This window comes from Scylla paramamosain, chromosome 29 (assembly GCF_035594125.1).
Source record: "Scylla paramamosain isolate STU-SP2022 chromosome 29, ASM3559412v1, whole genome shotgun sequence".
NCBI lineage: Eukaryota > Metazoa > Arthropoda > Malacostraca > Decapoda > Portunidae > Scylla > Scylla paramamosain.
Genome location: NC_087179.1, coordinates 12,323,727 through 12,334,379, shown reverse-complemented (window position 1 = coordinate 12,334,379; position 10,653 = coordinate 12,323,727). Strand labels below are relative to the sequence as shown.

Below are 10,653 nucleotides of genomic sequence, written 5' to 3'. Positions count from 1 at the left end.
TGCAGACCTCCTGAGCAGCCTGGTGAAGCGGGTCACCTTCCACTGTGACACTGCCGTGGACGAGGCCAACCGGACACTGTATGACCTGCTGCTGGTACACGTCAAGCAGCTCCACCGTTGCGAGTACAACCTGAGTACTGCTGAGCTCCTGGCCCTCCCAGGGGTGCTGCAGGAGAGATCTCGCCCCCCTGGAGTGCCTCCCTCCCTCTTCTCCAACACCAATATTAGTGAGTGACTTGGAGCAACTTTTATTTTTGCTTTTGTTCTTTCCTGGTGTTGTATTAATTTATCTTTTTAGAGTCTATACAAAGCTGCTTCCCTATGTTTTTCTGTAATTCTTGATGTATGTAATAGAAAATAAAGAAATAAATTAGTACATAGTAGATTCCTTATAAATTGACTTATGACTCTCTCTCTCTCTCTCTCTCTCTCTCTCTCTCTCTCTCTCTCTCTCTCTCTCTCTCTCTCTCTCTCTCTCTCTCTCTCTCTCTCTCTCTCTCTCTCTCTCTCTCACATCCATCTCATTCCAGAAGGCAAGACAGAAGATCCACCAAAGTGGAAGTGTTTCCTGAAGGGAGTGTCGTCCAATCACCTCCTCTTCACCTTGCTGCCAGCCTCCTACCATGACCTCAAGCTGCTGCTGGTGAAGGGTGCCAACGTCTCAGACCCTGACAACCTGGCCCTCAAGCTGGTGCCAGGAGGGACCAGCATTCCTGACCTGGACACTGAGACCAACACTACAGATCAGCCTGCTGGGGGTCCCTTGTCAGAGCAGCACATCTCCTTTGAGAGCAGCACATCCTCCCTCACACACATGACATCCCCAAGTCTGCCTCCCACAACCCCTACCAATACACAGCCAGCACCCTCCGATGACCACACACCAGCCAGGATGCGCTACAAGTCTGGGCCAGCTCCCCACACCAGTTCCCACGTGGTGCAGCCGGTTTATGTAGATTCCCACGGCCGGGAAAGAGCCAGTTCCTTCCATGTGAGTCAGGAGCGCTGCAACTTCTTTGGTCAGAGTGCAAGTGCATCAGAGAGGAACCGAACAGGCTCGGTGGACTCCCCCACCAAGGAGCCTCAGACAGTGCTGCCCAAGACCACCTCACCCAACGAACACATCCGGAAGAGGTACATCTCCATGCCCTCCAAGTCCTTCGCTGGCACGTTCACTCCCTCCAGCAAGAGTACATCCACAGAAGGCCTGAGGAGTGAGGAGTGCTGTGTTCCTCTTCACATACAGTCGGTGGGGGAGCCAGGGGAGGCACCCACAGAACATAGGATATCCAGCCTGGAAGACAGCTCCAGTGCTGGGCCACCGCTGCCATCCCACCAGCCTCTGCTTGGCACCGTCACCTTGCCCATCTATGTGTATGACTGCAAGCTGACCAGCATCATCACACAGCTCATCAACAGGTGCTGTAGCCTCAGTGTGTCCATGAATACAGTGATAACCAAGTGATTATTTGAATAACAGAGGAAGCAAGAACAAGACCTCCATTGTTAAGAATATAAAGAAATTCAAAATATCCTGAGCTCTTATAAATAAGAGGAATTTAAGAATTGTAGTTTGTTTCATGGGTAACATAGTACAGTTTGTTTTTAGTTTCCCATGTGTCATTATTTATAAATTGTTTTACTTTGTCTGCAGTGAGGATCGCACAGGGGTGGTGGGGAGGGACTTGTACCTCGACTCCACCTCAAGGCTGGAATCTGTGTTGCATGAGGATACAGTGCCCCTGAAGGGAGGCTCAGGTCCCTCTGCCACCACCTCCCCGACGCCCTCCAACACCAACAGTCCTCAGGACGACCAGAAGCAGGGCAATGCTGAGCCACGATCAGAGGAATCTGATGTTGGGGGAGGTGTGTGTGTGTGGTGTGTGTGTGTGTGTTGCAGTGTGCACCTTTGTTGTAATCTGCGGAATTTCCTGTCTCCTGTATTTCCTACTTCCTATGACTTGAACTCTTTAAAGAGGGAGATTTCAAGACATACTCCAATTTGGATAACATTGACTTTTCTTTTGGGACTGACACCTCAATGGGCCCCCTTGTTATTTTTTACTCTTTTGTGTTGCCCTTGGCTGGTGCCCCCATTACATAAAAATAACAATTAATATAATAAGGTAAGATTGGTGTTGGTGGGTGAAGTGAAGCACCACCTGATGGCAACCACTTCCTCCAGGGGACTCGAGTTGCCTGCACACCCACATGAAGGCACTGGAGGTGGCCTACCTGCGCAGCTTTGTGCTAGGTGTGTTCCAGGGATTACAGAAGGAGCTGGCTGTGCACCAGAATGACATACAGGCAGCCCTGGACCACTGCCATGAAGCTGTCATGGAGATTGAGATCACCAACTTCCTCCAGGTGATACTGCTGATCCTGGCCCATACCACATTAACTCCACTTCTTCATCTTTCAAGTGGCTTTTTCATCACCTTTACTCCACTTCTTCATCTTCTAAATGCTCTCCTTAACTCTGTTCCTTGATCTTCCAAGTGATGGCCTTAACTCCACTTCATCTTTCAAGTGCCCTCCTCTCCTCAGCTCTTCTTCACCTTTCAAGTGCCCTCCTCTCCTCTTTTACTCTTCTTCATCTTCCAAGTGCCCCCCCTCTTCTGTTAGGGTCTCCTGTTTCACTTGTATACACTTTCTTTGCAAGCTTTTCACTCTCAATCCTTTTATTAGCTTGTATCAGCCACATTTCATCATCTTATCCTTATATGGTAGTCACTGAGTAGTTATTTGGCTGATCATTACATGTGATCTTTATTAATGGTATATCCTCAAGTATCCTCTAATGACAGTAGTGGCTCCCTACCCTATGCATGTGGTTTCTTGACTCCTTACTTTGAAATCATGTTTATACCCTTTGCTTGTGATGTGCAAGAATTCACGATGTATGAAATCCTTATAAACATTTACAAGAAAGAAAAGAGGTCAAGGGAATAGATTTTGGAATTTCTAGCCAGTATGATGCTTAGAAATCATTGTAGAAAAAGAAAAAAATGTCCCAGAGTGGTTAGTGACTAAGGATTGATGTGCTAAATAGTAGTGAAAGTGTTAAGTTACTGAGAGTCCTCTTGTGTCGTGTGGCAGGCCATCTGTGGACACCTGCGAGACTTTCGACTACGTCTGGACCTGGAACACCTACGTCAGAGGCAACCCAACCCAGCCTCCCAGTCCACCCCACTTGCCAAGGTGCTTCAGCTCTGCCACCACCTCTTCCTTTCAGTCCTGGTGGTGCTGCAGGAAGGGGTGGTGGTATGGTGGTGACAGTTGTATGAGGTCTCGTTTTAACTTTAGATGGTTTCTGGTGTGCGTTTTTTGACAATGCTTTTGTCAGTCAAGTTGTTCTCTCAGTACATGATATTTTCTGGTCCTTATATATCTTCTTTTTATCTCTTACTTCACACTTTAGTATCAGTTTTATTATTAGTTTATTTATACATTGTTACAGCACCATATAACTAGAAATTTATTTACCAGGTTTCTGAATTGATGTTTTACGAAATTCATCAAAGTTCCAGGTAATGAAGCAAGAGTCTGCATGTGAGGCCACAGACACAGCAGCTGCCAACACCAGCATGAGCAGTAGCAGCAGCAGCAGCAGCACGGGCAGCAGCAGGTTCCCACTGTCACTGCTCAAGAGACACCACCCCTGCCGAGACCTCCAGCAGCTACATACCAGCATCCGAGAGCGCTTCACCACCATCCTGCTCGGCTCCTTCCAGACTGTGCCAACACTGCCAGAGTTCTATTACTTCTGTCCCCGCAGCCTCCACCACTCCAGTGAGGTGAGTGCTGACTGCCAGGGGGTGGTGAGTGCTGGCTTAGAGGGTGAAGGTGGTGGTGGTGGTGGTGGTGGTACTAAGCTGATGTGGACAAGCAGTGGTGGGAAAGGGGAATAGGTGGTGGAGTGTGTTGGGTTAAGAGAGGCAGGTGGAGGTGGGTCAGCAGTGGTGGTGTGCCAGAATGAAATAGGTGGTGGGTGGGGTTGGAATAGATAGGGCAGGGTGGTGGGTAAGTAGGGCAGGTAATGATAGTTTCTTGTGGTGGCAAGATGAATTTTTGGTTATGTGTGTCTCAAAGAGAGAGAGATCAGGTACTAATAGAGAGAATCGTCAGTGAAGAGGGATAGTTAGAGGAACCTACACTTTAACTCCTGGGGTTAAGTCTGTCCTCTCAGCAGCACACTTCTGCTGAGAGGACTGCTGCCTTAGTTTGGTCAGATTCAAAATTTACATCATAGTTACAAATAGGCTACATAGATAATTGATCTCTTAACATTAGTCCTAAACTTTGAATATTTGCTTAATTATATTTTCCCAATAACTGTAAAGGTTTAAACTTGATTACTACAATTGACTTAGTTTTGTATGTTAGGGTTAAATCTTATGAGATGACAGGACTTTCTGTGCTACATATGAGGAGTCCTGCTTTAGAAGGTCACTCATCATGAAGCCACCCCCATCAAAAAGAAAAAGAAAGAAAGAAAAGAAAAAAAAAGGCCTTGATTAAATTTAGTATACCTTCTAACATGGGATGCTTCATATGGTAGTGGTGGTGATCATTTGACATGACATGACACGCCTCTTGGTTGGTGACACAGGGAACACCAGTGGAAGATTTCGTCTATGTGTCGTCACGGGAATTGGAACTCTGGGAGAAGGTTAGCGTTCACCCAACATACTTGTGTCATGGCTTGATGTTATACTTGAGCTGTGCTGTTTTCCTGCCTTGACCTGCATGAGGCACCACAACACCTCACCATCAGGCTCATGAGGACTTTTGCCATCTTTCATGTTGTGTTTTAATGCAGTGCTTGTCATGAATGTCATCTGAAGCATGACGTAAGGCAAAGGAGGACCTCCATCAGTGCTGCCCACATTTGTAAAGAAATATTAGGCATTACAGAGAAGTCACTCATCTTTCTGTTCTACCATTAAGGTTGTTTAAGCAGCACCCATCCTCAGTTCATTTCTATCCAAGTGTTTATTCTGTGATGGGAGGCATTTTAAGTATTATCTTGGGAATATTACTTTTTGCTTTGTTCATTGCATTGCCAGGACTGCCAGACTTGTACTTGCCTGCTGCATTGCTGCCTTTATGAATAACAAGGCATTGTGTTTGATAGACACACTCATAATCAGAATTATTGAATGAAAGGATGACATTTGATAAAGCTGGTCAGAGCACTGTGTGTCCTCAGATCTTTTATTGTTACTCCTGAACATCATTGTTTCATTATCTTGATTCTTGAAATATCTTCATTTGCTATTCATACATAAGTACTGCCCTCCATCATGTTGAAATCCCCAGCCCTTTTTTTTTATTAATTTATTTGTTTATTTATTAATTGGTTAATTAATTAATTTGTTTATTTATTTATTTATTTATTTATTTTATTTATTTATATTTTTATTATTTATTGATTTATTTTTATCTTATTTTTTATTTATTTATTTTTTATTTTATTTATTTTTTTCCTACTCCCCTTGCTCTCAGGATGCAGATGACACAGTTTTGTATTAAGTTTGGTACATCATTGTTTGGGTTTTGGATGAAAATGCATTGAAAGTTTTCATGTTCCATGTATCTTAAGTTAAATTGTTATGTATTTGTTATTTGTATTGGTGAAGTTTGATCATTGATCCTTAAGATTGTTGGTGAATGAAACACAGTGCCATTAAGAGAATAGAGGGTTTTGTGGTGGCCTGTTTGTGTTGGTGGTGTGTGTTGGTGTATGTGTGGTGTGTCGTTTGTCTTTGTGTGGAGTATCAGTGTTTGCAGATGGAGAAGAGAAGAAAGACAACAACCTTGCTCCTTTAGGTGATGTGTTGGAAAGATTTGCAGATAATGCAACATAATATTGAAGTGTGACAGTAATGAAAATATTCACCATATTTTTGTTATCATCATCAAACTCTATGAATATAACTGAAGTGTATTTATCGTGCTTCATTTTCTTTATTCGTGATTGGCTGCTGCATGGCATCTGATTTAATTTGCATACATTGTTCATGGAGTGATATTATGTACATACTCTAACCCATGAGATTCAGCCCAGAAAGTAACTGGTATTTGACATTGTATGTGCTTGATAACCTTGTGATGTGACCTGTATGGGTTGTAGCAAAGTGTTGTCGTTAGTAATGTTGCCTTAAACCTTTCAGAACCAGCTTGACCCGGCCAAGCACCAGAAAGTGAGGAGCGTGTCGGTGAGCAAGGTACTCACTGTGTTAGCGTGACTAGACATTGATACTAATGCATGTTCTTATTAAGGATTGCACAGACACAGGCAGGAAGGAGGCTGGCATGATGTCTTCTTTGTTTGCTGTAACCTTCGAGAGGGTTCTTGCATGGCAACTCATTATACAGAGTGCATTGTGAAATGAGAAAGGAAATGTTGACATACCAACCACATCATGTTTTTAAGAATTGGGATAATAATGCATGATCAAATAACATTTTTTTTTGTGCAGCATTGTAAGATTTGGATTTTTGTGAATGGAGGTTTATCAGCATTTCTCTCATAAATGTGTATTCTGCTGCTTGAATATGTGAAATGTAGTAGTAATGTTAAGTGATTAATAGTGTTCAGTGTTTACTGTAGAAATGTTGGCCTTGACAAGTGATGACTTTTCATGGTTATCATGGTCATGTCTGTGCATGTATGGCAAGACAAGGCCCATCAGCCAATCCACCACTAAACAGACTTGCTGTCCACTACATGAGCTGAGGTCACTAAGGTTACAATGTGACACCAGGCAACAAGCAGAACACTTATGCCACCACTAATAATCTCAGCATAGTGGCTGTGATCAAGCATGTGCTAGTGGGCACACCTCACAAATGTCTTGTGTTCAAACAATTTTTTAAAATTAAAACAAAATTAATTATAGAAGCATAATATGGCAGGGAAAATAATAGTGTGACAGTTCGCAGTATCCAAATCCTAGATACTAATATTTGTTGGATTAGTGCACTGGTATTGCTGTACAAGTGAAATGTTTCTCCTTTGTAATATTCATTTTGTGCTTCATATCATATTTTGGACCAATTTTTTATTTTGTGCCAGTAATATTAATACAAGTTACATTTGTGAAACCTTTTTACTCAATGGAATAATTTTGGTTTATGTTATAGTGCATTTCTCTATTACAAGGATTTAGAGGGAAACTTTCTTTCATGCATGTGTATTGTTTCCATGTATTATAGGATAATTGTATTATTATTATTATTGTAATGTAACATCCTAAGTTTGAAATGTATTATTGTCAAAAACAAATAATTTTTTTTATCTTCAGTGCGTTATTGCTTGAGGGTGAGATCATCCTTATTACTGTTGTGTTGCAGAAGTCTGACGTGTTTACTGAGGGTGAGGAAGACTTAGAGGATGACAACACAGTCAACGAGGGGGAGGAGGAGGACGAGGAGGAGGTTGATGACGACGACCCAGATAAAAGTATTGAATTCCGCTCTGAGATTGGCAGCACTGGTATGAATTGGTGTTTGTATCAGTGTGGAAATGTGCAAGGAATAGTTTGTCAGTCCACATTAAGCAGAATTATGGATAGAATAAGAATACAAAGCAGCTTCTACAACTTTTCTCCCTTTACTGTCACAAATGTTTTAGGCAAAGAAGAGAGTCTACTATCTGTAAAGTTATCTTGAAAATAGCTTCTGCCTCATAGCATCAGTTTTAAGACATTGCTGAGTACTTGATCTCTTGAGATGACAAGCTAGTAAGTTGTCACATTTCTTGTGCTGGCTTTGAAAATTTGCTAATTGAATGTTGGTAGGTAACTTCCCCTTTACATAAATGCAGATATTAAAAAAGACAGAAAGAAAACTTCCTTCATGGGATGCCTTGACTCAGGAGTGTATACTTCACCTGGCAGTGTTCCAGCGTCTCCACAGTCAGCTGACAGCACTGGAGGGGGACGAGGACAAGACGTCAGTGATAACAGAGCAAGACGAGGACCTGAGCACTCTTCCAGACAACCAAGATCCTGTAGACAGCCACATTCCTCCACTCTTCCTCCACCTGACTTGCACTATACGTGTAGGAGGCCATGTGCATGCCACAATCTCCCTCAAGAACTTGCCCACATGTCTTGGTAAGTCACCCTCACTCACTCTTGTGGTGGTCATCCTCTCATGTGTTTTGTGTACCATTCACCTCTCTGTTTTGTCTCATTATTCCTTCTTATATAAATTCTGTGGGACAGTCAGTATGATTATTTCTGTAACAAAGATACGTCTAGAAAGTTGTGTTAGGCTTTTGACCTCAATGGGAATCATGCAGGCTGATGATGATGATCTTTGTATGATGAATTATTCTTTTTGTCCACTACAGATGAAGTGGCACATTCCTTGAGTTGCTCGGACGTGAACTTGTCCTCACTCCGAATCACTCTGGATGTCCTGTGCATGACACTGCCGCCTGCCATGGCCACCAAAACTGCCTCAGACACCCAGGAATCAGCACTGGAGCTCAGCCGTTCCTTCCGCACCATCAGCTTCTGTTCCACCACATCCCCACAGCTGAAGCGTGGCAGGTCAATCTCAGAGTCAACCTGTGCTTCACTTTCTGATATTGATGAATCGTAAGTCAGCATTTATCTTCTCCCTTAATTATTTGAAAAAACAAATTTTTCTCACTTTGTCCTAAGCTTCATTGATAGTAATTTTATTTTTTTGCTCTCAGTCAATTAGTATCAAAGCACTTGATGTAGTAAGCAGAGGAAGTTTAGGATGCTCAGTAAACCAGCACTGTTTGTTTAATGTTGGTGTTTGCCTTTCCTAGCTTTTTGGAGGATGAAGATCAGCTGGCCCACCTCCCTAACTACCAGCACCAGGCCATCCTGTCCACTGTGGAGGAGGTGAGCTGCTGGGAATGGCACAACATCTTTTTGTTCAAGTTCAAACTGATGGGTGAAGGATACTCCATGTTAACCTTGTGGATGCATTTCACATGAGGTGGCATGCCTTCCCATCATATATATATATCTGTCAACATATCAGGCCAGCAGTCACACACAGGGTGGCCCAGACAAAGCACCACACACACACACACACACACACACACACTTACATGTAGAATAAAAAAAAATGTTTGGTATTAAGAAGACTGATTTGCCTAACTTTTATACTGTTTCAGATTATGTTAATTCTTCAGTCAGGTCATGCTACTGTATGTTCCTTGTAGGTTTATTTATTATTCCTTAATTCAAGTAAATGAAGGTACCTCAGACAAAATAGATGTGCTGATGAAAATTGACTCACATTTTCTTGGTGACAGATCAAGTGGTTGCTTCGGGATGAGATTGCCTCTGCCATGCTGCACACCTGTCACCTGAAGGAGGCCAACCTGGAGATGGTGGTGGCACATGTGGAGAGTTCCCATCATGCTCGTAACTGTATCTCAGAATCCATCCCCCTCAACTTTGTGTGTGGCATGGAGCAGAGCAAAGAAAGGTTCATGCAGGTATGCACACACACACACACACACACACACACACACACACACACACACACACACACACACACACACACACACACAGATGTATTAACTATGAGTTCAACTTAAAAACACAGACTGGTAAACACACACACACACACACACACACACACACACACACACACACACACACACACACACACACATTTGTATTTCAGCAAGGCATAATCACTCAATCATCTATTCATATTCAAAACTGACATCTCCACCATAAAGCACAGGCAAATTAAATATAGTTATCTAACTAGCCTCAGATTATGAATGCATTCATCAAGTTAGGTATCTTGAAGGATATAGAGTAATATTTCATCCTTTTCATGGTATTGTCTTCCATATTGTGTGTCCAAACTCCCACTCTGTTGAATGGAGGACATGGGATTACCTGAGGATATTGGGGTGAAGTGTGGCTTGGCATGTCCTGCCTTATGTAAGGGTCAGTGACAGCATGAACAACCTTTGTGTGTCCTGTGTGCTGGCAGGAATTTGGGCGGCTGAGTGTGGTGGGCCATCACCTGCGGCAGGAGGGCTCCTACTACTACTTGGTGCAAGACAAGACGCAGATGAGACGCAGGCACTTCTCCTCAGTGGTGCCGCCTCTCAGCTTCCACAACCAGTCCATTAATTTCAGGTGAGTTACACATCTTGTTTGTCATCTCTTTTGTGTAATGAAGTTTGTGCCTCCATGCAAGATAGTGAAACCATGAGAAAATTTCCTTAAACCTTTAATGGAGTTTTGTAAGTTTTTCCATTATTTGCTTTACCTGAGACAAAGACTCATTTTTCTTGAGTATGGAAACTGAAGAACTTGGCAAAGGTATTGCACAAGTTCAGCAAGCTGTTGTTGAGTGACAGAATAAATGTCATTATAGAAACTCCACTTCAAAATGTTGATGAAATTAAAATTTTGTCTGAAATCATGAATACCTTATTTGTCCAGGCCACAACCCCATGCTGATGACTCTGCACAACTGCGACAGATGGACTCCAGCTGCCAGGAGGCCAAGGCCAGCCTCTCTTCTCCCGATACCATCCGCTGCCCCTCCACCAGGTTTCAGACTGGACGAGTGTCCTTTGACACTGAACGTAAGTGAGGATCCTATTACCAGACAGACAGCACTCACGCAGCA

General features: G+C 43.0%; 1 protein-coding gene across 12 annotated transcripts in view; it reads left to right on the top strand.

Annotated features, from left to right (window-relative positions):
* The window catches only part of LOC135115321 (KICSTOR complex protein SZT2-like), a 69,662-nt gene that overhangs the window by 26,785 nt on the left and 32,224 nt on the right, over nt 1–10,653 (top strand). For 5 of the 12 annotated variants that reach the window (XM_064031959.1, XM_064031958.1, XM_064031955.1 and 2 more), the window contains exons 21-35: nt 6–227; nt 531–1,419; nt 1,655–1,866; nt 2,186–2,367; nt 3,100–3,201; nt 3,525–3,797; nt 4,613–4,672; nt 6,177–6,230; nt 7,360–7,501; nt 7,905–8,123; nt 8,363–8,612; nt 8,813–8,888; nt 9,308–9,493; nt 10,006–10,154; nt 10,464–10,609. In XM_064031959.1, the coding sequence (XP_063888029.1) occupies nt 6–227; nt 531–1,419; nt 1,655–1,866; nt 2,186–2,367; nt 3,100–3,201; nt 3,525–3,797; nt 4,613–4,672; nt 6,177–6,230; nt 7,360–7,501; nt 7,905–8,123; nt 8,363–8,612; nt 8,813–8,888; nt 9,308–9,493; nt 10,006–10,154; nt 10,464–10,609 (3,162 nt within the window). The remainder of the gene's footprint in view (nt 1–5; nt 228–530; nt 1,420–1,654; nt 1,867–2,185; nt 2,368–3,099; nt 3,202–3,524; nt 3,798–4,612; nt 4,673–6,176; nt 6,231–7,359; nt 7,502–7,904; nt 8,124–8,362; nt 8,613–8,812; nt 8,889–9,307; nt 9,494–10,005; nt 10,155–10,463; nt 10,610–10,653) is intronic. The other 7 variants (XM_064031947.1, XM_064031948.1, XM_064031949.1 and 4 more) reach the window with 7 other exon arrangements.